This window comes from Alosa sapidissima, chromosome 18 (genome assembly GCF_018492685.1).
Source record: "Alosa sapidissima isolate fAloSap1 chromosome 18, fAloSap1.pri, whole genome shotgun sequence".
NCBI classification, from domain to species: Eukaryota; Metazoa; Chordata; class Actinopteri; order Clupeiformes; family Clupeidae; genus Alosa; species Alosa sapidissima.
The window spans coordinates 25,418,408-25,445,869 of NC_055974.1; the positions used below are offsets into that span (position 1 = coordinate 25,418,408).

Consider the following 27,462-nt stretch of genomic DNA (forward strand, 5'->3'; position numbering starts at 1 on the left):
GCATTTCCACTGAATTATTTTTGGAATCTGATCCCTTATCATACCTGTTCATTCATACCTGTTTCACTGCCAAATGTAGGTTGTTAACTTCTTAACTACTTTATTAGACCCACACTGTAAAATACAGTAATGGGTTCTACTGCACACTCACTATACAGTACAGTCAACTTTTACATATTTTCTTACTGTATGGGATATTGAGGTCCACCATGCACCTCTATTATGTTACTTCATATACTATGAGAATGGCCAGAAGATGGCCAGTTCACGATTATAACTGCTCTTATAGCTCCCTCTAGTGTCAAATACACTCTACTGCAGCCACTCAGAGCGCAGGGGGGGCATTGGTGATACCTTGATTACTGTACCTTTTCCCATATCAAAACATAATACAACATAAATGATCTGACAATGGAACGGAAGAATGCCCCACTGTCTTGCATCTCTGGTAGAAGGGAAGAAGAGAGTTGACAGAGCTGGTATGGGAATCTTCCTGTATTTTGTAAACAAGTACTAAACACACTGACTGATTACATGAGCGCTAACATCAGTAAAAAATTACTTAATTGTCCTATTCTGACCATTTCAGATAGGCTATTTTTAATTTTTATAATCTTCTTAAACCCCCTTGTGTAATATTTGGAAAAAAGTCTTGAAAGTGATATATTATACTATTATACTGTATATGAGCTTTACTTCTCAGTCAACTTCTTTCTGATTTTACTAACAAGTATTTTGCTTTACAATGGAATGGAAGAATGGCCCACTGTCTTGCATCTCTGGTAGAAGGGAAGAAGATTATATATATACATGAATGAGCTTCACCACTCAGTCAGTCAACCTCTTAGTGATTTGACTGACTAAAAAAATGAAATACAAAACATAGAAAGATAGAGATAGATAGATACTTTATTGATCCCCAAGGGGATATTCAAGACAAATTCAAAAACATTTGGCATTACTGACTAAATCTTTGATACAGTCACTATCTCCAACTACAATAAAAACAAATAAACCAGTTTACATACAGATTACATATTTTATTAGGGAAAAAAATGCAGATTTCTCAATAAAGATCAGATCAATGTTCAATGATGCAACTACCATAACAGTTATCACGAAAGTACACAAATAATTGCTTCTTTAACAGTTTGAACCTTGCACCTACTGATAAATTCATATTTTATTACCCCCATGTTTTCTATCACTCTCACCTATCAAAATGCTAAATTAACCGGAAGAGTATCATTGTTTATTCTGCATGTGCACACTGAAAAATATAATGGAGCAAAAAACAATCAAACAAGTCAAAAGTCCATCTACCTACTTGTTATTTTGAAAGATCATTGAAGTACAAACACACTCAGGATTGATCATTTTCTAACTCATTTAAACTATACACTACCGGTCAAAAGTTTGGGGTCACTTAGAAATTTCCATTCCACTCCATTATAGACAGAATACCAGCTGAGATCAGTTGATTGTTTTTTTTTAATCTGGGCAGCAGTTTTCAGATTGCATCGTGTGCTTTCATACAGTAATTGCAAAAGGGTTCTTGACTGTTGAAGAAAGAAATGGCTGATTTTTAATGCAATATCTTCATTGCCCATTTTTAGCAAACATTCATCCAATGTTCCAGACACATTCTGTTCATCATTTTAAAAGGCTAAATGAGAAAACATTGGAGAACACTTTTATATATATTTGTGATTTACTTGATACTGAATGATTCCTTCAAGCTATTCTCAGCCTGTTCTTTGGTGATTCTTTTCCATTCAGGAGGAATATCAGCTGGCTTTGCCCTGTAGTGAACTGCAAACTGTGTGTTGAATTTTACCATGACATACTTCCAGTAATCTGAGGCTTGAATACTGGGGTCTGCTGGAATGTGCCAATCAGGGAAAATCTCACGATATTTCTTATAAGGATGCCACTGATACTTTGTCTCCGAGCATCTGAACTGAATGTCACTGAACACAGATGAGGAGCAAATATCAATAGTTAGTTTCTCACTTTGTTCCCATCGGTACATACCCAGACCCTTAGGCCTGTGGATTGAAGCACAGTGATCTGTGTGAGCCTCCCCACCAGCCTCACAGGGTGCTTTGCAGAATGGACACTGCTTGCCACATCCGAAGACTCGTTTGAACAGCTCATCCTGTGGTTTCATCCTGAGAGTTTGGAGTCTTGCTTGAGTATCTAGCTTTAGGAACTTCTCTTTCAGTGATCGTTCAAGGTCTTGGATGAACCCTGAGAGCGACTGGGCAAATGGTTCCACCTTTGCATTGCTAAGAGCCATGACGGCATCTAGAACATCCTTGGGAATGGCCAGTTTTGCTTCAAGTTCTCTACAAATGTTCTGAATGAATTTCTTAACGGTGGCCCCTGAATTTGTCTGCTTCTGTGCAGTCTGAATAGCCTTGAGGATATCTTTTAAGATTGTCTTGAGGTACTTGTCCTCCAGTTGAGACATCTTATTTCCATTTTCAAAGTGTTCCTTGATGCGGCCATATATCCAGTCTTTCACAAAATCCTCATAAGAGCAGATGTATCTCTCATAATTTGTAAAGTTGCATTCCAAGAGCAACTCTCTTAGGAGTGAATACTGAAAAAATGCTCTTGTGCTAAACTGAAGTGCATTCTTTCCCATCAGTATTTCATCAACTATGTCTGGACCTAGAGAGGCTGCAATCCAAAACTCCACAGCAGGTTGGAGGCATAACGTTGTAAATTGTTCTGCTTTCCTCTTGCACTGATCTCGCTCATTGTACAGGTCTTTGAAATCTGCAAAGTACTTTTCTTTGAAATGCTGAAGGCACCTATTTGGATCATTATCATGTATGAAGCGATTGTGCATGTCCTGAAAACGTTTGGCGGCAATTCCACAAATATGGAGTTTTAGAGAAACTTCAAATTCATCCTTTTGAAACTTACGGTTGGAGGATAATGTGTTGTCAATCTTGTGTAGAATCTCTTGAATGTAGGTTTCATAATAGTCAGATGTTCCACAACATTTTTCTTCAACAAATGACAAGCAATTCTGAATGAGATTGTCTGCTACTTCCTGGGCCATCATTTGGTTGTCTTCAGAGAAAAAGTTTTTAACATTATGAAATACTTTCTGAAAAAAATTCTCAGGACTTACAATGAAAGGTTGTGTACCACACTCTGACAGATTGACTTTGTTAATCATTTCATTCACTGAACCTCCTCTCTGTTTCAAATTTGACCTCAGGTGATTGTGTACATCGCTCACAATGTCCCTTCTCTTCAATCCATGGGATGCTACTTCAGACACAGTTTCTTCCCACACCCTCTCAAAGATTTCCTGGAGTTCTGGATCAGTCTTCTTTGAACTGCTGGTTTTACATTTTTCAAGAAGCTGCAGCACTTTCCTTTCCATGACATCAGTGTGGGATTTTTTAATCCTTTCTAATTTGTTCATGCCCTTACTAATGGAAACAGCCATTTCGAGTTTGCTTTGCACGGAATTCTGCAAGTCTCTTCTGAGACATTTTGCACTGCTGGAAAAATCCTCACGGTATCGCTCCACAAGAAAGACATGACCCTCTGTCTGCTTGAAGTACTCTGTCAGACTGTTAAGAACGACTTTTTCCCTCTGGTCAAGTTCTAGGACAGCCTTGGTTTTCAACTGGCAAAGAAAGTCATTGATGTCATTGTCCATTTCAGTCCTGGTCACCTCAAAGTTGGAGATTTTGGTTTCAGCGCTGGTGAGCCATGAGTACATGTGCTTCTTGAAATCCCACTCCCATTTATTGTACTCCGTGCATAGCCGCATGTAGGCGTCTGCCACTAAACTGTTTCTGAAGCTGAATATGAAATTCTCGTACTTCACAGCATTCCACAGACTCTTTGTCCACTCCAGGAAATCCTTGATGTTGCTTCCAGACGTCTTACAGTTTCCAAACACTTGGACCATGGTCTTCTTGAAATCATAGACAGCCTCACTATAACCTGCGTTGACAGGAGCCATAGGAGGATTTCCGTGCCATAATCCAGGAATGTACCAGTTTCCTCTTTCTGGGTCATACTCCATCACGTCTGTGAACTTCTGGTTCTCCTCCTTGCCCTCCATTTTGGCTGCAGCTTGTGTCATTTCATTTAGTTGTTCCAGAAGGAGCTTCCTGTCCCTCAAGTTTTTATCATGTGCAGAGACGTCAGCCACATTCTGGTGCACAAACTGACAAATCGGTTTCTTTCCCACCTCTTTCATCCTTAGAAACGCATGCACCACAATCTGGAGAATGTCTTTCATTTCCGTAGAGTTCTCCATGGCGATGTTTATTATTGTGATGTCACTGAGTCCGACCACAAGCGTAGCCAACTCATTGTCATGTTCGTAGCTGTCATCAAGCTGAGCCAGTTCTGGAGACTTCAATCCCTCTGTGTCAATTATCATCAAGTAATCACAATCCATCTCATTACGAAGGTCATCATCGACTTTTATGAGCAGCATGAAAGCTCCCCTTGTACATCTCCCACTACTAACAGCAAACTGTACCCCAAACATGGTGTTAAGGAGTGTGGACTTTCCAGTGCTCTGGACCCCTAAGACAGTAACCACAAGGATCTTGTTTCTGGGCTTTACCAGATGATCAAGCTTCAGTAACACATCCCTCACCCAGTTCAACGGTATGTTGGAGGCATCCCCATCCACAAGTTCCAGAGGAAAGCCATCTAGCAGTAACTTGGCACACAGGTCAGGCAAATGCACCATTTGTTGTCGGACTTTCGAAGTTTTTGGTAGGGTTAACGTGGATTCATAGAGCTGGCCCATCTCTCGCACAAAGTGCTCTATTCCCAAAGAGCTGTTGGAAATCTGTTTGTCAAGTTCTTTGATTTCTTTTTTATTTACCACTGAATCCTGGCATTTTTCCTTGTATTGGTCTCGAAGTCCTGTGAGACTTTTCCTTGACAAGTTATCCAAATTCATTCTCATCCATTTCAAAAAGTAAGCCCTCTCTAGTCCAGACATTGATAATGCATTAATGAAACATGTCATGGCCCCTGACATGTTGTAGCTACGCTGCTCTTTCCTAAGGTTCCTCTTTTGTGTCTGAAGCTCACTCTTGTAGTTCTCAATATTCTGATCTCCAGCTTTTCTTAGTCTACACTCTTCCTTTTCAAGTTTTGCCAGCTCCTTCCAAATCTTCCCTTGCAAGGGCAGTTGGCTCTCCTTGAACTGTGATGTGTCCTCAATTTTTGTAGTTATTTCAAATGCGTTTATCTTTGCATTCTGGCATTCCCTGTTGTCCTCATCTACACGGATGCCAAGCTCATGGGCAATGTCAGACATCTGTTCCAGCTGCATTTTGGATGGGTCACTCTTCAGCCAATTTGTTATGGTTGAACGCAGATTTTTCACAAAGTCTGCATTATTCATTTGTTTGACTTTAAGAATTATATTGGCTTTCTTCAAGTTCAGTTCTGAGGCTACCAGCTTCAAGTCATTCACGTTGAAGTTCTTGTTTTGAGCATTGCCCACCAAGAACAACTGTGCCTTGTGATGTTGAGTTGTCAGTATTTTGTGTTCTGTATCCAAACTGTCAAAAAAGACAAAAACAGCTGAAGATGTCTGACACAAGAAGGAGTACTGTGTTTCAAACGAGCGAATGTCACCTCTTAAGTTGGCCACAGCCACCGGCTCAGGAAAAATGTCAATGTTTTTGTTACCGCAAGGAAGGTACCAGCTAATTTCCACCAATCCGTCAGAGATCTTCCGTGGACTGTCCCCACAGTCCATATCATGGTGAAGGAAGGTGTCATGGTATTGCTGAGGGTTGCTGAGCAACTTGTTGAGGATTTGTGATTTTGAAAAGCCACATTCACCTAACCTGACAAACGATACCATTGGCAGAGTAGAAAGAACAATCCTCTCTTCTACAAATCCCCTAGGATCCCCCAGAGAGTGTGGTCTGAACTTCTTAACAATATCCCGCAAAGCCCAGACCATAAACATTGGCTGGTTTGTATCACAAGATGGGAGAAGCAAAGGCACGGAGAACTGACACATAGACATTTTCAAGGCCATCTCCTGCTGCAGAAAGCCATCGGAACACAGAAACAGAGCAGTCACAATATCTAAGGGGTTTATCACAATGCTCGAGTCCATGCAATCCACCAAGCTGTCCAAGTCATTGTAAATATCAAAGTCTGCACTGTCCAAGTTGTCATCAACAGTTGAAACACATTTCACACTTCTAGCTGTCACATTTACCATCATTAATCTCTTTAAGAAACACCAAGGCAAGGATGACAGAGATGTAGGTGCTTTATCGGTGATGGTCTTCTCACTGATTTGAAGAACAGTGCTGAGTGAGAGCTTGTCCTTGAAGTGGTCCACTAACCCCAGTTTGACCAGAAGGCCCATTAGATTGGTCTCTGTTTGAACAGAGCACAGTCAGCATCAGGAGGGTAGCTCCTCACCTTCCAATGACATACTTATAAATACAAGTGATTTTAAAATCTACTTGACAAACTCTATAAGAAAATACTAGCCGAGGAAGGACATTTCAGTTTTTCAGTCTTTACCCTGTACCATTTATGAAAATTTGTGTTGAATGCATGTGGGCCTCTTTGGTCTATTGATATCAATATGAAGAGAAATGTTCCTTCCTTAAAAAGGGTAATGTCCCATTACCATACTTTGTAGTTATTGTAGACATATTCTCAAGTCAACAAAACAACATGGAGGTAGAGACAAAAATCTGCATAATATCCATTTGGCACTTACTTGTGTGTGCATATCTGGTGGCCATCTTGCTCTCACTGCCATTCACAAGAACAGATGTGACCTTTATGGAATACTGAACATCTGATAAGAGGTTGTTGAATGTAGTCTTATTGGACTTGGTTGCCATCTCCTGGACGAGTTGATCTCCCTGCCAGCAGGTCACATGGTACTCCCCCACCGGGAAGTCAGGTGACTCCCAGCTGAGGGAAACAGAGTCTGCACTGACATGGTTCACCTTGATTCTCTCTGGAGGAACCGGTTCTGAAATTGAGTATCATATGAATTATTTTGGTAGTCAGTATGATGGCTCGATGGTGTTTTATGCCCCTAACGTCGTCTTCCAGGCAGCACTGCCACCGCTGACTTAAAGGCACCTAATCCTAACCTAACCCCAACCCTAACCCTAACCTTAACCCATGCCTAACCCTAGCGCCTTCCAGGCAGCCCTGCCTTGAAGACAACGTTGGGGGCATAAAACACCAAGAAACCAGTATGATGTAAATTAATATGGCACACAGTCGGTCAAAGGGAGACAGAAAGATCTCTGGTCAGTTTGGTGTTCACCCAAATTGGTATTATGTTAGATGGATGGGGCAGGGACAAACACCTGGAAACTTCATACAACCTCATACATGTCTGTCTGTGGACTTCAGTTCGATTTCATGCTATCCTGTGTGAAAATTTCTCCCATCAAACGGTGTGATTGCAACCAACTGAATACTTGTCTCTCGCCCTTAGTTTTCTTTAGATTTTTTTCAGTTAGCATGTCATTTGATTTTTCTGTAGGGATCCTCTCCACACTATCACCAAAGCATAAGGTGGTTGTGTGTTTTGAAAATAACACAAATTGATAGATAGATAGATAGATAGATAGATAGATAGATAGATACTTTATTGATCCCCAGGGGAAATTCAAGGTAAATTTGCTACAAATTATAAGCCATTTCGTTGCTAATGCAAGCAAAGGTCTAGTTCAAAACTCCTCCAATTAACATTATTTTGCTCCCAAACGAAATTTTGAACTTATCATCCATAAATAGAATCTTGATTTTGCTTACAGCGAACCGTTCCTTTAAGACAGCTAAGAATGGAACGTGATATTCTGTTGCCCCTTCTGTTGTACAGTTGTTCCACACAAAGCAGGGATGTAGTGGAGGCTAAACACAAGTAAACGCAGCTTATCTACCTCTGAAATTTCAGCAATAGAGTTTATCCACCTCCTATTCAAGTTTATCCACCAATTGCACCTTTTAACATTCAAAAATCACACTGTATAATCACAAATTGTGACTGGTCTAACCACAGGACTGTTTTCCACTTTACCTCAGTTGAGGCAGTTAAGAGTTGACAATAAAGAAATACATTTGAGGAGCAAGGAGATACCGGCAAAAAAATGGTCCTACATGGCAGGGGTAAAAAATGCCGAAGAAACTGAATGAATTAGTGCATAAAATATTGGATAAGAAATTTTAAAAGTTAAATAAAGAAGTAAAATAAAATCAAATAAATAGAACAAATCTAAAAATGAGAGATAGGGAGACTTGACAACAAGGACCAATAAGCAGCATTCTGGGGAATTCTCACTGTATTCTGATGTGTTCATATGTGTTCATATGTATACAACGGGGAGAGGTCCATACCATTGTACATAACTGTGCATTAGGCCTGTGTACCAGCAGGAAGGTCATACAGCCCAGTGTTTAGGAACATCCAAGGAAAATAAGTGATAACATGGGCCGAGGGAGACAACATGTCGGCCTGTTCGGGCTAGTATCTCCATCTGGCCAGAGTCGGTTTCTGTACACTGGTTGGCACCTGCCACGTTGGCATGATTGACGTTTGTATGTTTTAGTATAACAGGCTTTTTCTTAGGTTTGGACTCGAGGAAGCGACTCGAGGAGCATCTTCTGCCGGGAAGTTCAGTAGCCGCTTCTAATAACAACCACAACTGTTAGACTATGTGCAGTTTTACTGTTCAAGACTTCTGTTATTCATTATTGTACCATCTACAATAAATCATCATCTAATCGCCGATCCTGATCCAGCCGTCAAGCTTTATTGACCATCTTCAATACAGACATTAGAACTAAAACACAACGCAACTACCAGAGAATCCAACATTTGGATGGCAGGTGAAAACATAGTTTTTTCATGCATTGGTGCATTGGTTTCGAGATGTTGGGGTAGTTTGCCACCTTAGCTTGTATTCTTTCACTACTACAACAAAAAAGTCTGATTTACACATTTAGGTGTTTATTTCATTACATTTTGTGTACTAGCGCCTGTATATTTCTCTTAAATTCACCAAAAGTTAGCATTCTAACATGCATGCACTACCGCGACCATTATCCGAAACATATCATGTGAAGTTCAAAGGTGAGTCTAGGCTGAGAACAGAATCTCATTGGCTGTCTCAAGGCTGTTTTCTCAAAATGAGTTTCCTCTAGAATAGATAGATAAATAGATAGATACATAGATAGATAGACAGACAGATACTTGATTGATACCCTTGATTGACAGACAGATACAGATTGATTCCCTCTCCCACTCTGAGAACAAAATCTTCACTTTAGAAGCACCTGCATACACCAAACTTTCCAGTCTTATACCTAACTATATTCAGAAGACTTTTACGTTAGCTTCGAATACAACCATTCTGAGTTCTGTGGAATGCTTGCACAAACACTGATTTGGAGCATGAAAACACTGCCATTTGTTGACAAGCTGTGGGATTTGGAACCAGCTATGAAGACAAAAGTATTTTACCTATACAACAAATGCATGTACAGCTGTCCATGAATTTTGCAAGAATCAGTAGGTTCTTACTAGTGTGTGTGGTCACAGTGACTGGCGAACTCCGCCGATCCTTCTCTGTGACCGAGGCAACACTGAAGGTGTACTCTGTCCCAGGTTTCAACTTCTCCACTTCAGCACTGTTGGAGTTGGTGGTCCTGGTCTCTGCCTGTTCTCCATCGGTGAAGAAGCTGAGCTCAAAGGTGACTATCCCCTCAGGTGGGTCCCAAATAAGAACAGCAGAGTGGGTGCTGATGCTCTGTATGGTCAGGTCACCTGGAGCTGGAACATCTGCAGATACAGTTGTTTTCATATGGATGTGAATTCTACATTGAAGGGCATTACACACACACACACACACTAACAAAATCACAGTTATACAACCTGATTTCCAAAAAAAGTTGGGACAAAGAATGCTATGATTTACAAATCAAGTCAACTCTATATCTAATTGAGAATAATTCAAAAGACAACATATCAACTGTTGAAGGAGAGAAATTTGCCAGATTTGCTGGGTTTTAAATATAGCACTATAATAAGTTGCATAAATTGGATAGTTGGATAGTCCTCCTCTTTAAGTCAGGAGAGTCCATCATTTCCAGAAAGAATCACAAATTGTGACTGGTCTAACCACAGGACTGTTTTCCACTTTACCTCAGTCCATTTTAAATGAGCTCAGGTCCAGATAATACGGTAGCATTTCTGTATCATGTCTAAATAAAATGTCTTCTTTGCATGGTAGAGTTCACACTATAACTACTTCTTTTGTTGCCCCTGTCCCAACCTTTTTGAGACGTGTTGCTAGCATCAAATTCAAAATGTGCTTATATTTCCCATGAAATAGTCAAATTTCTCTCCTTCAACAGCTGATATGTTGTCTTTGAACTATTATTAATTAAATATAGGGTTGGCATGATTTGTAAATCATAGCGGCCCAACTTATTCGGAATTTGGGTTGTATATGACATACAAATGTGACATTTTAAGGAATGTTTGAGTGAAATGTAAACAGAAAACAGGAAGAACAATGTTTGTGAGACATTGATTACCATCTGTTAGTAGACAATTTTCTTTGCTGTCATCTTCTAATGACTGACTTGTTAATGATGTGCATAAGCATGACTCTTCATCTTTATGGAAATCACTGGCATCTTCAAATGCCTTTGAAAAAAACAACACGCTCCATCAAAACACATGAAAACCGCTATGTCTGATGTTGATGTTGATAGTTCTTATCAGCATTTCAGTCTGGTAACAGCATTTGGATTTGATTATGGGGCAGGTTTCAACCTCGCCTAGAAGCCATGCAGCCTAAATTGACCCTACCCACAAAATTTGAGGATGCTAAATGCTAAACTCGCTGTATTCAGTTCATCTTTTAAAGTTATTGCATTGTCAAAATCTTGTACAACAGGGGGGTATTCCAAGTACATGGTTTAGTGACAAACCTGGGTGAGTTAATTCAGAGTAAGTGGTAAACCTCCTACAACAAGAGCCATATGACATTGTTTTGTTAGGAGAATGAAGCCATAGATCTCTTCTATTAGGAGGTTCACCACTTACACATACTTGGAATTACCCCCCAGATGGAATAGCGGAATCTAAACATCTAAACATCGGCAGCCATTTTGTTGTAAACAAAATCAACTCAGCTCAGGTGATGAGGAGGACTACTTTACTGTTGCTCATCTGTCCATCATCGTATAAAGCCCATCCAAATGACTTGATTGGCCCAAAAACACCTTAATTGGGCATATAGACCAGGGGTCAGGATTTGGAAGGTTAGCTTCAGCCAATTAGCATCGCATTTGACTGCCCACATTTTATAAAAACATGGCATTACATTGGCCCACTTCTGGCAGCTATTTTGTCCCACACAAGTTCAGTTTTTGGCATGAGCTTCCTTGCGCGTCCATATTGGTGGTAAACCATTTCTGGAGGACGATAAAATAAATGACTGCCTACTTGGATTAAGCTATGGATTTTTGACTTACTATCTGCATGGTTTAGGATGTAGGCTATTATATCAGGTTTTGTGGTATATAAAAGAAAAAAATAAATAAATGTGGTCATATTATTAATGTTATTTGTGAATTGGCAAGGTAACTGACTATACATATACATATATACAATACATTTTAGCAGATGTGTAACCTAAAACCTAAATTATTAGCCTACTCACTTTACTCACTGACTATTTTTAAAGGCACACCGCTATGTAGGCTATAGTTTGTGCCTGTAGGTAGTCCATGACAACGCAGCGTTGTGATCATGTAGCCTATATGTCACCATGTGATTTAAGACAAAATACATTTCTATGACTATCAGTTTGCTTTCCTGCAATCTTGACATGATTTGGATACATGCATCTATTTGATCAGATAGACAGTTGAGGCCATTGCCAAATAGACAACAACCCCTGTTCCCTCTGCTTTAAATGGATGTAGCGTCATCTGAATAGGTCTCTATGAGATTGCATTGTGTCAGACGTTTCTGATAGTGACAGCAGTTGCAGACATGAAATGCATGGTTGCGCCGCAATGAAGGGTGTGCGCTTCTACTGATAAGTATTTAATTTATGTTGGTTTCATTTCATCAGCCTGCAAGAGTACGTTTACCAGCAGCAGCACAGCCGACTAACAAGCCGATGGAAATTAACATAGAAGATGCCCCCGCCATTTCTTGTTTAGCAGTATTTTGGAAATCCGGTGAAAACAGTAATACCACTTAATTACAGTTTCCCCTAAATCATAGTAGCATGGCCACTACCCTTTCATGTGATGCCACTATGTTTATTTCAATCTTGCACCGCTTACTTAAAAAACATGAAGTTATAACAAGAATTATGGACCTGAGTTGAATCTACACAGTCTAATACCCTTGCTCAAATGGTCCACCATTGAAACAATAGCTCACCTAACCTGTGCAAGTGGCACAAACTTTGTTGAGTGTATACTTGTATGTAGCTGTGTTTAAGTCTAGCTGTGTTTAAGTGTAGCTCTGTGCACTTCACTGTGCTAGTTGTGGAGAGAAATAAACAAACGTGGAGCCACACCACTTTTACAAGGGTCTACAGTCTTATGGTAACTGACTTTTGTTACTCTATGAGATTTTGGTGACTAGAGATTTTGATTTAGATTTTGGTGGGAGAGATGGAGACAGTGAAAAAAAATCTTGTTGATAATATGTTTAATTAAAATGTGTAGACATTTAGGTTTGAAATAGCCTGCTATTACATACATGTATTTGATACTCATTAATATTTATGTTCTGTGTATTGCAATAACCAGAGCAGAGGAAAATAATTGTTCCAATTCATTGCATGTTTTAATACTATATATATTGGTACTCGGTATCGGCAAGTAGGCTACTCAAATGTAAATACTGGTACTCGATTTGAAAAACAAAATGGTATTGGTGCATCCCTATTTCAAAATGCACATGGATTGTTTTACATTTTGACTGTGCCTGAAGTTATCAGACATTTATGAGGAATTCATATATACTGTAGTTCCATTGCCTATTTTCAAATCATAGGCATACCACCTTATGCCTGAATTCAGGCATGGTGCCTTTAAGCCCTGATGGACTCAATCGGAATACAAATTCTCATATAAACACCTCAATCAAAATAAAAAAAGGCTTGGGCCCGGTTTCCCGATAACGATGGATACACGCACTTACGAGGGTTTTCTACGTTTCATCTTAAGATTGTTCGTTTGGTTTTTCCCGAACATGTTCGTAGCGTGAACGCACGTGCACTGCTCTTAAGACGCTCTTAAGGGGAGCTGTCCACGTTAATAGTTCTGAAATATCCACTAATCTGGTGATGTCAGGTGACTGCATGTCACAGCTACTGTTTAAACTTACATTAGTTCACTTCAATATGAAAATAGAAAAACTTTTGACATCTGCATGTAAGCATGCATCCCAAGTAGGCTATATACCACACAGAGACATAAATACATTTAAAATTAAACTTGGGTTCTACACATTAATTCACATCAATAAGAGACTTCTGTATGCAAGCAAGGCTATATACCAAACACAGACATAAAATATAGCTGCAAGCAGCAATGAGGGGACCAAGCTGTTGAGCAAGAGTTGTCATGGCAACGCATTGTTGTTACATTATTCACAGATACAGCTTCTATCCACAAGCCAACTGAATGCTGATCTGTCATACTCTTCCTTATACCTAAACTCATCAACCTCACACTTCATCAGGGTTTTTTTTTTCCACTCCATTTCTTGCATTTGCCATTTCCTCCCCCACACACCCCATTAACCCCTCCACCCCGTCACATAACCCCAACAACCCCGCACACACACCATACCCCCCCTCCACACAGACCCCCTCGAAGACACACCCCATCACCCCCCCCTGTCACACATATAAACCCCCTCCCCCACACACCCCATTAACCCCCACCCACCCCCAATCACACATACCCCAGCCCCCCCACACACCCCATACACTTACATAGTTTGGTTTTGATACGTGAAAGCCTTGCTGATGTATCAGATAATTTCCCTAACTCTAGCGCTCCCATAGTGGTCACAAGTCAACATATTTGTTATGCATCCTCAGGATTTGGTCCCATGTCCTCATACCAACTTTGGTTTCGATTGGTGAAAGTGTTTCTAATTATGGCACCCCTAGTGGTCAAACGTCACCAAATTTATTGTGCGTCCTCAGGTTGTGGTCCACGTACTAAGTTTGGTGTTGATACGAGAAAATGTTTTTAATTATAGTGCTCCTAGTGGTCAAAGGTCATAAAAATGTATTGTGCGTCCTCATGATGTGACCCCGAGTCCATGAACCAAGTTTGGTTTCGATATGTGAAAGCATTGCAGAGATATGAGCTAATTTCCTGTAACTCTAGTTAGACCCCCTAGTGGTCAAAGGTCACTAATTTTATTGAGTGTCCTCAGGATTGGGTTTGGTTTCTTTTACGTGAAAGTGTTGCTGAAATATGAGCCTACTTCCTGTAGTTATAGTGCCACCATAGTGGTGAAAAGTCATCAAATTTATTGAGTCTCCTCCTTATTGGGTCCTGACGCCATGTACTGACTTTGGTTTCTATATGTTAAAGCATTGCTGAATTATGAGGCCACTTCCTGTTTGGCGGCTTTGCTGCCAAACTTAATTGGTCATGACGGACGTCAGGTTTTGAATGTGGCTCCAAAAAGCAATGCACTTATAAGTCATGGTCTGACGATCATCTGCGTCAAGTTTCATGAAAATTGGATAAACTTTGTGACCTTTGAAAACTTTTAAGTGTTTTTTATTAAATTCAATATGGCAGCCGGATCAATTACGTTGACAACAAAAATTAACATCTGTCGGCCTTTGTACCTCCCACAGTATTAACAGACAACACTAGTAAGTTTTAATTCAAAACACATCACCCGTTACAGGCCAAAATGTAATTTTGCTAATTAGTCCTGGTATATTGTCTCGTTCTTGTGCGTCCTTATGGGCTGAGAGTATCATCACTAGTGTCGTCACGATACCAAAATTATTGTTTCGATACCGATACCAAGTCAAGAATTGCGATTTTAATTTGATTGATTTTTAAACTATTACACTTAGGCATATCCTTAATGTGGTGTGTAGGTCTAATTGAGTACGCATTGGTGGTGTGTGTAATTGAGTGCCTGTCACTTTAAGAAATACATGTACGTGGGAGTAATTAGCCTTCAGTATCACGGTTTTAGGCTAGTGAAAAATAGTGCATAACAAGGATATGTGGATGCAATTCGTTATGTTTTCTGTGTCATTAGATACAATAAATGTTCAGGAAACTAACAAGTTGAAGAAAATCTTTCTGGGATCATAGAAGAGATTTGCGATGTTCATTTATGATTTTAGTAAGCACTACACGAATGACAGACATGACCTGATCTGGCGGGATAATTAGCAAAGATTGCATAGCCTATTTCTGAAATGACATTAAACCCAACAGTAGGCCTACATTACCTAAATCCCATAAGCCTAGGTAGGTTAGCAACACAAACTTGAGAGATGTAAGTGAGCAAATCGACTTTAGACTATTTTTAGTGTTGCTGTGCAACCATAGCATCACTTAAACTAGCAGCCATGTCTCACTGTTTATGGCACGACAGCTATAGGTGTGTGTGAGGAGAAAAGACACGCAGGCTAGGGGAGGCACTAGAGGAATGCCTTGCACACACGCATGTAACTTCAAAAGAACATGGTCAATTCTTAAAGGTATTGACACTAATAAAATTAGGTATTGTGACATTTTTAATTTCAGGGTATTGCAATACTTATTATAATACATGTAGTATCCGTACACCATCATCACACCCCTAGTATTAGGCTCAAATTTGAACATCACATTATAGTAAATTCAAGCTGGCTTCCAGGCTAGGGATATACTGTATGTAGACAAAGATGTGAAATTACAAAAATAAACAATACAGAAACACACAAGGTTAATTAAAGATATGAATATACTACCTCATCTTCTGAGGTATCAGCCATGGGGTTCACAGTGCTGAAACAAAGGTCAGACAATTTACCAAAATTCTGAAATGAAATTAAAACCATAATGCCATAATAAACCAAGCTATTTTTTTGTGTAGAAAAACACCAGAAAAAGATCAGTTGTGTATGGAAGCCCATTTCTGCCAATTGAAAAAAGCTGCATTAGAACTACAAAATGTCTAAAAATGTCTCTTGGAAAAGGAGCGCTAGAAAGATGTGTCAGAAATAGAGCTGGAAGCAGTTGAAGTGCCATGCTAACAGGGGGGCTATACTGGGTGCGTAAAGGGGGGATTCACATTACACGCGCAAACAGCAGCGTATTGCCCAAGTGCACCGAGCATTTATTAGGTTATCATAGATCCGGCCCGCCACACACTTTAATCCGGCCTGCAGAGCATTTATTAGGTTATCATAGATCCGGCCCGCCACACACTTTAATCCGGCCTGCAGAGCATTTAATTAGGTGATCATAGGCTGCTCGCTATTTGGGAATCGGGTGTGAACCAGGTGCGTGGCGTGAGTGTGTCAGCTGCTTGGCGTGTCCGTTTTTATTTCAGCTCCCATGTTAACAGGTTAGACCTTGCACACCGCCTGTGTGACACACACGTCTCAGGCGCAGCTTGAGCCGCGCCGAAAACGCGTACATGATAGGAATAGGACTCACATCTATTTTTCACGCCACATGCAAGTGTGTTGGAAGCGTTTCCATTCGGCATTTTCCAATCCAACAGTGAAGAAAAAAATGACGTGAGAAAGAGAGACGTTTTAATTGGCAGAAAGGCGGCCGCAGCACCGCATCAGACACGCTTCTGGTAAGCAAAGACATAGGAAACGCCACGCAGCCGAAATCATTGATTGCGGCACGCCAGGCAGCACGCACAACAAAAATCATTGGGACATTAGGCCCGTTTCACACCGGGAACGTGGTGTGAATGTCGCGTGGCGTTTTCTATGTCTTTGCTTACCAGAAGCGTGTCTGATGTGGCCTCTCTGACAATTAAACGTCTCTTGCTCTCACGTAAATTCTTTTTCTTCACTGTTTTGAATGGAAATGATTCCAACATGCTTGCGTGTGGCGTGACAAATAGGCGTGAGTCCTATTCCTAGCATAAACGTGACGTGCGTGTCACGCAGGCAGTGTGCAAGCTCTAACCTGTTAACATGGGAGCCGAAATATGCGTGCAATGTGAACTTTTGAATAAAACGTCATTTACAAGACATCGTAAAACAATGAAAGCTAATATTTTGTCACTAGCAATCTACATCTGTCCTCTGTGGTTGTACACATTTTGTGGTTGTGGAATCTACACTTTTGGTGGTTGTACCGCTGCATTAAAAATAAAAGTCTCCACCCACTTCTCACTTCTAAGTTACGTAGCTGTTTCAGTCAACAGAAAAGCTTGACTGAAGGGGCATGACAGAATTAATGTTACTATTGTTGTTGAGAAATGTTGACACTATGTATATAGCAGGACAGTTACACTCAAGTGAACCCTCCGTCTTCTATGGCCTTACAATGTGCCTAGTTTCCCCCAGCATTTCATTTATATTCAACTCTGTAAATTGGAGCTGAACTTTATCATTAAACTGTTGATGATCATGCAGTTTTGTGTAGCCTACATGACAATGTAATATTTACACCAACCCGGGACCTAGTCAATAAGAGATTGATGTTAGAAATTATTTACAAGAATATATAAATAATATCTTCCAAAATAATGTATGTTAGACTACATACAGGTCATACCGAGTGTTTTTAATAGGACAAACATCAACCATTATTCGCATAGCTGAAAATTAAATTAGGTCCTTCAGATACAGTGCCAAAATATCTGAAGGGTCAAAGCTGAGGTAATTTGCTTGCGCTCTCACATGTGTAGCAGTGATGTTTTAAGTGTCTCACAAAACATTGGTTGCATGCCGGGTTGGCTGTCACCCACAGCAGCCTTGAGCTGCATGAGGTGGAATCAGATGCAGATGCAGCCCAGATGCAGGTTTTGTATATGTTATGCTCAAATAGTAAAATAAAATATGATGGCACCTCCTGCCTCTTGCAATGAGCATAGTTCAAAAGCAACTCTTTCCTATCTGTATAATGACACATTAAATTAACTTGATATAACATCGACGACCAGATGGAATGAATATAAGTTAGAGGATGCTCCGACCCACTGTAACTAATGTACTTTATGAAGACACTCTAATACCAAGGAGTCAAAAAACACTAGACACTAGAACAGGCCACAGCAACCACCAGCTAATTCTAAGTTGAAAGGTAATTCCTACTGAGTCTGTTTGTAAACAATGTGCAGCCTATATGTATTACTGTTCTTAACTCATAGAGTGCCAAAAACGTAATATTAAATTTTTAGCTTTTTTGTTTTAATTACGAAACTAGACACTTTAACACACCTTATATGTGATTTTAGGAACTCTGTGATGAATGGAAATAAAATATGTGACGATCGAAAACTCATGAAAACGCACAATCTGGACTTTTTTTTTCTGGACATTTTATCATAACTCGGCTTTTGATGGTTGGCGCTTTCAGGCCATTTTCGTGGGTCTATCACTAGGTGGCAGTCTCACCAGGTCTCGCTAGGTCACTTCCCGGAAACTTAAAGGGCTGTATTTTGGGCACCCGCACAAGTTGAATTCGGTATTTTGCACGTTTATTTTTTAAGCATTGCGCCCAGGGGTGTGGCAATTAACAACCTAGGGAGGGTCCTAGCACGTTGTCTAAAAATCGCTATCATACACCACCTAAACCTGGTCAGAAGTCATTGGCGAGTTGTTCATATGCTATTTTAGGAGCGCATGTCAACAGTCATATTGGCAGGTGCACGCACCATCCTTCTATCATTCATGAACGCACACCAGCGCACGTCCATGCAAAGCATTACAAATTGCACGATTACAATGGGAAACATAATTAGAATAAAGATATTACGAAATACTGTACATCTCATGATGAGTAGTTATTCACCATCATTTGTAAATTGGTAATGACGGTTAAAAGTGATTAGGGGAGAGGCGAGAGACATGGAGCAGCTGAAGATGCACTGTCACGAGATATAAGCAACTCCTCTGCAGGATAAATGTAGTTTTATTCAGTCATTTGAGCAATATTAGGGTAAGTGTTGCTTTTTCCAGCCTATGTTTTCGGTGGTAACCCATTGTCAGTCAATAGTGAAAGTAACTGCATATAACTGTCTTGTCGTTGACTGACTCCTTGGTGAAGTTAGTTTCACTTTGCCAATGAGTTCAAATAATAGACGATTGCAAATGCGTGAAGGCTATGCTAGGTTTTAGTAAAGCATGGTTTAAGAATGACTATTCATAGGCCTACGGTCTCGCAAGCAGCCTCCTTCAAATGCGCCATTGAATGCCAAAATACCGATGCATTTATTTGACATATCGCGCTTTGCGCTGTTAAAGGGAATGACAGATGTCATTCTCATTGGTTTAAAATAATGTTACGCCCCAAACACACCCATATGACTGATTTAAAAACCTAGGAACACCGTGTTGCGCCATGCACTCCATGTTTGATAAGGAAACCCCTCCCAATGTGAACTGGACATCCTACTAAATTTGAATAGACTTTTGACGAGTGACGATGCGCTTTAGAATGTCATGATAGGGCCCAAAGTGTGAGTTAAAAGGCATCAGTCTCATCAGAGGTTTTAATGCAACAATGTTTCACACAGTCCTGTTCATTTTCCACAGCTTTGTTTGACGTTGTAGTGAAACACTCTGTGTGAGTGACAATGTGAGTAATAGGTAATATATTTACCTAAATATTTGTGCAGTCGGGAGACAACAATGTGCGGCCTATTACTGTTCTTAAGAGGCATGACAATGTGAGTAATAGGTATTCTGCATTTACCTAAACTAGTGCAGTGCCTGTTCAAACATGCCATTCCTGAAGAAAACCCGTAGCCCAATTACATGCCCACAGGTATGCCTTCTTTAAAAATAGGATGATAGGGAAACATCATTCCAGCTAAGCATTCAATAATGGATACTGAATATTATAATATATTAGCCTATAATTAATGTGGCCTCTAATACATGTGTAATAAATTTAGGCTTGGCCGCTAGGACATTTCTACAGATCAGCCTAACAACTGTTTTGAGTTAAGGCTAAATGTGTTTTAAGGGAACCGTATGTAAGAAATGTATTTCAATTAATCATAAAATGGCCCTGGTATGTCACTAGACATTAAGAAATCATGTTCATTTCAAATACTTATATCACTGACAACAGTAGTCCGGCCAGGATATTGTCATTTTAAAAAGTGAAGTCGCAGCCCTCAACTGATGTTGATGTTGTGTTTTGTCATGTCATGTTGTGTTTTGGCCAGATGCGCCACCCTCCACCTATGTACTAATCACGAAGTTAGTAGTGTTTGGGCATCCGGGTTGGCAACCTCAAGTCAGGGGGGAGGGGGAGGGGATACACCGCTCTAGAGTAATTTGAAAGTGATTGCAGTTCCAGTTTTGGCCACAATCTTACATATGGTTCCTTTAATCTTACTGAATAACTTATTAATACTGAAGACAAACCATTTTGTGGAATGATGCATCATTGTTTGAAATTTGCAACGATGTGACTCAAAAACAGTCTTTAGCATAAGTGACGTCGCTCAGTCTGCCACTTGTTGTCTAGCTATGTGGCATTAGCCTATCGCTCGTTTCAATTTGGGACCTTGCAGTCGGAATTGTCGTTTGTTTAGTCAAAGTCTCAAGTCCAAAGTAGCCTGGGCTATTCGAAGCGTCAGTTTATTGCATATACTATTATTTTGAGTGCTCACTACATACCCATGTTTGTTGGCGTGTTGTTGCAAAATCCACGTAATCATTGCAATTGATGCACAGTTTGTTTACTACTTACTATTTACCTGAGCATTCAGTATTGTGCAATATAGCATACAGAAGGTGAGGGACATTTTGGGGGGAAAGAAGTGGTGCATTTTATCATTCAAACATGCAACTTTTCATGAAAATTCTGTAATCCAACATGGCCGCCACCATATGACATCATAATATGCAAATTAGATATACACATTTAATCTCTACATAAACTTTGGGTCATCCTTAATATTTCTCTAATTTACATAAAGTCTCTATCTCTTATCACTTTTAAGATATAGCCTTTTGAAATGAAGATGTCAAAATCGAACGTTTCGAAAAAAAACCTCTGGCGTCTAAAGGGTTAACATTGGCGATTATGGCATCACAATAGAGCACTTAGAATCCTATGCCGTGTTCCGGCCAGAGCCATATGGTTCCGGCCATAGACATAATATACATAGACGCCGCATTGGCTGCTGGAAACAAGAAATGCGGCCGCCATCTTGGACCGGTCATACTCCTCGTTGCGTTGCAGCAGAAGACACAAGATGACAGCACTGTGCAGCATGTTCCTTCTCAAATCGGTGGACCATACTCGGGGGATTTACTTTTCACAAGTAAGATTTAACATAACCGTACTATTGGTTGTATTTTGTGAATAGAATATTACCAGAGAGCTGAGAAGGAGCAATCTTTGATATTACTGTATGAAAATCGTAGCCATCTAGCTAGGCTATGTTTACTCGGTGTTCACCCGGCTATGAACTGAGACTTGATAAGTCATATTCCATAACACTGACTTAGATTACAACTGACACAAGAAGGCTATTGTAGAAATAAATCATACTAGATTTGGCTGGCAAATTTTACACAAGTGGCACAGACTAGCCTATTGGGCAATCGCTAGCTGCTACTTGTAGCATAAGTGTGTTGGTGGTAGCCTCACTATTTCCTGAATAAAATAACTTTTCAATAGCTCAACTTCTTTATTTATCAAGTAGCTTAGCCAGACAAGCTACACTTTTCTTGTCATGTGAAATTAGCACAATTTAAAGTAGCTTCCTATGTAGTGAACTAGCCTACTGCTGTGTTTGTGTTAGGCTACTAATACATTTGACTGGGTGGTAGTTTTGTGTAGTGTTTTATTCATGGCAGAGTAACTGATAGTTTAGCTCACTAAAATTTCGAAGTAGCTTGCCCAACACTGTATTATTCACATGTAATTTACCCTAACAAGAATAAGATGCCTCTCAAATTCCTTTTCATTCATTTATTTATTATTTTGTATCTCTCCAGAACAACTGCCTTGTTCAAGAAGACTGTGAATGAACTGAACGGTCTCCTCACACCCCTGGAACTGAGGAAGGTGCAGCTCTTCATTGCAGTACTGCAGGGCATCTGCTACACTGTGACTGAATGTTTGATTTATGAGCTCCACCTTCATCACCTGCATTCGCCACTCTGTGTCCCATTTTCCCATCGTCTGGTTGACTCAGTCCTCTTTTATGGAGTACCCAGTTTACTATGCCATCTTATTTGCCCACCTGCTGTCTGAAGCACTTTTGTTCTCAGCCAAAGTGTACCCAAGCAATTTTAGCAAGGTGGGAACATACAAAATGACATGCACCAGTTGTCGAAATCATAGAACCAACTGCATCACGGTAACTCTGTCTCACTGAGCCTGTGAAGACACTCCCTGATTCTTTACTGATTGCAATGAACAGGTTGATCTTAGCAGTTTCTAAAATGTTTCTTAATTCCTTTTTATTTAATCTCTTCATTGGGGCTGGAACCTTTCTGTGAACTGTAAATAACAGATGCTGTTGATGAACCCATTGACACTGTACAAGTGACAAGTCACCTTTTTGTCTTGAATTGATGAACTGTTACACTTACTATGCCAAACCAATGTCTTTTTTAAGGATCAGAAACAAACCTACAAACTTGCACTTTACAATATTTATGGAACTTGTCTAACAAATGCTGTTGATATTGAACCCAGTTACTCCATTTCCTTTATGCCACACCAATGTCTGTTCATCACTTTATTTTTGATGGCACTGAACTGAAAATGTTAATGGATTTTTTTCTGTAAATTTAACTCATTAAAACTTGTATCAAACCAGTTTTTGTCTATGCTGTCAAACGTGGATTAGTTAAGTTCCCAGTTTTTATATTGGATGTCATCACTTTATAATATATCATATATCAGAATATTCTATTACTGTTAAGCCCACTATGAATATTAAAATACACACAACCGTGTTTCCTGTATCATACAGCTTTTCTACTGGGAGGTTTACAACTTATTCTGAGTCAATTTACCCAAGTTTGTCACTAAACCACATAGGCCTACTTGGAATACCCCTCAGATGTCTGAATGGCACTGATCTCACTTAAATGTTTATGGAACCTTTCTGTGGACTGTGAATAATGCTGTTGATGGAACTTTTCTGTCAACTGTGAACTATATTTAACTCATTAAACTTGTATCAAACTAGTTTTGTCTATGCTGTCAAACATGGATTATGTTCCCAGTTTTGATATCGGACGTCAGGTCACTTTATATCATATATCAGAATATTCTATTACTGTTAAACCCACTATGAATATTAAAATACGCTAAATCATGTGTCCTGTATCATAGCTACATGTATGACCTTTGCAGCAAAAAAAAACGCGTGAGAATCTGTTCGGTATTCAGTGAGATATGACTAATTAAGTGCGCTGACAGCTCATCTCACCGGCCAAACAGATTACACTGAGTGGAGTGGATGACCGGTCCAAGATGGCGGCTCCAAATCTCGTCAGCGCTAGTAAGGAGTAGCGGTCGATGCGGCGTCTATGTATATTATGTCTATGGTTCCGGCCACCTCCAGCAACTGTCTGTCTCAGGCTTTAAGCATACAATCTGGCTCGCTTAAGACTACAGATCCTGTTCAACTGTTTCCTCTGCCCACAACTGTTTCAAAATAAAAGTCTCCACTACAATAATTCCCTATTAAATAATTTAACCATTTAAACTATCCAACTATTTAACTGTTCAACTATTCCAACTGTCAGTTATCATCAACTATGCCTCTAGCCTACTATATTAAACCACCACCTACCTAGCAACCAATTTAGCAACCATTGAAATTAAGCATCTATGTCAGTTTCCATAGCAACCAAGATGATTATACTAGCAAACCACTGTAGTAACTGCTTTATTTCTGATAGTAGCCACCATGGACACCCTAGCAACAACCTACCAACGACTTCAAGTACCCTAGCAACAGCCTAGCAACCACATTCACAGTTAAAACCTAGCAACCAGCATAGCAACCACCATAACTACTCTAGCAACAGTCAGTTGTCATCAACTTTGACTCCCGTCAACTGTTTCCTCTCCCCACAACTGTTTCAAAATAAAAGTCTTCACTGCTATAATCCCCTATTAAATTATTTAACCATTTAAACTATCCAACGTTTTAACTGTTCAACTATTCCAACTGTCAGTTGTCATCAACTATGACTCCCGTCAACTGTTTCCTCTACCCAATGCTGTTTCAAAATAAAAGTCCTCACTACAATAATTCCCTATGAAATATTTGAACCAATCCAACTGTCAGTTGTCATCAGCTATGACTCCCGCCAATTGTGTCCTCTGCCCACAACTGTTTGGCAACCTGGGCTTTTCATTCAACTAGTGTGATCAACTCCCAATCTACATTCAACTTTTAAACTGTCTACTTTTAAACTATCAACTTTTATTAAGCTGTGCAACCACCATGTCTGTCCTAGCGTCATTTTCATGCACTCGTAATTCCCTGGAATTACATTCTCTAGTTGTATACCTGAAAGGCCAGAGTTGCATATTGTAATTGTGCCTCAGTTGAGCCCCAAATCAATCAAAGAAATATATATTCTTTGATTTATTCTTCTAAATGATGAATGATAAGCAGAATCTCAAAAAGCTTGTTGCATATCTGCAACGTTGGGTGCTTTAATGCAGCGGTACAACCACCTAACGTGTAGATCCGGTGCCGTCAGAATTTTCCCGGTGGATTTTAGTGCCCCACTCCGCCCCTGGCACCGAGCCGTCTGCGGTTTTTGTGCACAGCCACTAGGTGGGTGTGGGTTGGTAGGGGGTTGGCTTCTCCAGACAAGTACAGAGACGCATGCAGATACAGAACAGAACCTGAATTTCTATTTTTTCAATTATCCAATTTTCTATCAAGCTCAACACATATGCAAAATAAAAAACGACGCCAAAATCTTACTCGCGCATTTACCTGGCGAACAAAAAAACACAATGTTAGGAAATCGAAATACATTTTTAAATTTCCGATTTTTAAGTTCTGGAATAGAAAATTGAACTGATAAGCGTTACGGGGACGGAAGAAACATACAATTTAAATGTTGTACCTTAAAATATTTTTTTCCAAAATCGTTTCAGTGGTTCATTAACAGGGTGAACGACACTTCTGTAATCGCTTCGCGACCCTCTATCGGCTAACCGCACTATGCGAGTTTGCCAGATCGGTTAGTTCGATGGAATGAGAATAAGAAACTACAAATTTGACTTGCTTCTGATGTCGCAATACATCATACTTTCACAAAATCATGCAACATATTCTACCTTGTCTGTGGGCATCGTTATTTCCAAAGCCGGTGCTGGATGAACAATTAACGTGCGCGTGCGACATAGGGAAAGTGCTTTGATTTCTATTTCATACTACTTCAATATTTGACAACATATCATGAATGATACTTCAAATTGGTGTTTTTGTAGATAGATTGCTGCCGAAATTGACGGCTAACATTTGCACATGAAAGTTAAACGTGGAGATAGGCTACTCAGGGAAAGGTCGAACCTACCTTGCCTGCTGTCTTCAGTGGTTTTCAAAGTAGGCTAATCAAGTTTGAGGGCTATTCATTTCCCGTATAACGGATATTTCTAGTTTCGTTTTCTCGATAAACGAAAGTGGGAGGAGGGTGAGAGAAGAATGCCAATGCCACCATAAGGGTCGCACTTGTTCGTTTTAGTTCCTTTCTTCCACATCGGAGCATCAGATTACGCACCACCAGGGCTGGACTGGCCGTCTGGCATAGGCCTACCGGGCATTTTCCCGGTGGGCCATGGCACTTTTGGGGCGAATCGTAGATGGGTTTTTTTTCTGGCAGCGCTGGCCCTCAAAGAGCTGCAGCGACCCACTGGTTCATTTTCCATAGGCTATAGCTCTAATGGGTCAATAACGTGACGTCTAGATTGTCTGCCCAACCGCATTTGTTTTAAGTTTATAAAAGGTTTGAATGCCGTCTCCCAAACCTCTACTGTCCATGAAAAAACACTTGCTAACGTGATCTGATCTCAACAAAACGCAAAATTGCACCTGACGACTGACAGCCAGGAAGGAATAGAAAGGGAGGATGCCTTCTCTTTCTAAGGTGCTGACGAATCACATTTTGACTGTGACCGTGACTCAGGGTCTGTCTGGCATACCGGGCATTTTCCCAACAGGATGAGAGGGAGTACTGATAGGAGGCAAGAGTGGTCGGAATTCAGGATGGGGAAGTTCCCACCCTACTAAAACACAAATCAGGATGCTTTTTTCTTCAGCTGGCAGCGCCACTGGTTCATTTTCCATAGCTACTAGCGCTAATAGCCTACAATGCCGGCTGTGACAACAAAATCATGCCTGCGTTCTATTCTCAGACCTTTCTCTGTCTATGATCTGCAGCGTTGCTCAAACTACGAGCCTCCTCGACGAGTAGATTGCTGGTATACGGAGCCATGAATTTAAATTACGCCCGGCTTCTGTCTGTTAATTTGCGGCATAACTGAATGATAGCGCGCACCGAAAGAAAAAGACACAAAAGTTAGAGTTAACCTCTCCGTTATTAACTTGAAATATGTCTCCATGTATGGTACTGTCATTCAAGCAGTGAAGTGATATGCAGGTAAGGTAATTGTGCGGGACATCCCGTATTTTGGGTAATTTTGTCCCGTCAGCGACAGCTGCATTCCCGATTTTCTATCACAGCTCATCGGCCTTGTAGGCTACTGTAAACGCACCTAAAGTGTCCCGCCGCTACCACGCGCATCTGTGCGCACGGCACCAAGGGAGAAGGGGCATCACAATTTAGGCAGAGAACTCATAACTCATTAATTATTTAAGCTGAACAGATAAGTCTTGAGACCCGTCTTGAAAGATCCAAAACTATCACAGGAACACAGAACACTAGGCAACTCATGGCATAGAATGCACACATATTTTAAGTGGACTGTCTGCAGGTAATGTGTCTGACCAGTCATGGTGGGTGTGGGCCGCCTGGGGCAAAAATGCCAGGGCCGATTTTTTGTCCCAGTCCAGCCCTGCACACCACCCGTCTTAGTAACAGTTTCTTCCCACAAGCAGTCAGCTGATTGCTGAACAGCTGAAACCACTACATTTTATTTTGTGTGTGTGTGTGTGTGTCTATAGTTTTTATTTCTATTTGTACAATATACCTCTGAAGTTCGCCTACATACAAGCTACCATGTTTGCCCATATAAGGATAT

General features: G+C 40.3%; 1 protein-coding gene across 3 annotated transcripts; it reads right to left on the reverse strand.

Moving 5' to 3' along the window:
- Positions 1 to 1,025: 1,025 nt before the first annotated feature.
- On the reverse strand, positions 1,026 to 25,827 carry LOC121690240 (interferon-induced very large GTPase 1-like). Of its 3 annotated transcripts, XM_042070674.1 has the most exons (6): positions 25,779 to 25,827; positions 16,035 to 16,071; positions 10,597 to 10,708; positions 9,581 to 9,838; positions 6,755 to 7,015; positions 1,026 to 6,402 (listed from the first exon to the last, which is right to left on the reverse strand). In XM_042070674.1, the coding sequence occupies exons 2-6, from the start codon at positions 16,056 to 16,058 to the stop codon at positions 1,712 to 1,714; spliced, it is 5,346 nt and encodes a 1,781-aa protein (XP_041926608.1). In that variant the 5' UTR covers positions 16,059 to 16,071; positions 25,779 to 25,827; the 3' UTR covers positions 1,026 to 1,711. The 3 variants fall into 3 exon arrangements, with proteins under 3 accessions (XP_041926608.1, XP_041926607.1, XP_041926609.1); XM_042070673.1 differs by lacking the exon at positions 25,779 to 25,827 and having other exon boundaries at positions 16,035 to 16,267; XM_042070675.1 differs by lacking the exons at positions 9,581 to 9,838; positions 25,779 to 25,827 and having other exon boundaries at positions 16,035 to 16,267.
- Between the last annotated feature and the right edge of the window lie 1,635 nt (positions 25,828 to 27,462).

Bases quoted from the DNA above. Each gene is read 5' to 3' on its own strand.
- LOC121690240 (XM_042070673.1), bottom strand. From the start codon at position 16,199: ATGGGCTTCCATACACAACTGATCTTTTTCTGGTGTTTTTCTACACAA. The intron at 10,709-16,034 runs GTAGTATATTCA...TTTTTTTCAAAG, and splicing joins CTGATACCTCAGAAGATGAG to GCATTTGAAGATGCCAGTGA. The intron at 9,839-10,596 runs GTAATCAATGTC...CTGTATCTGCAG, and splicing joins AAATTGTCTACTAACAGATG to ATGTTCCAGCTCCAGGTGAC.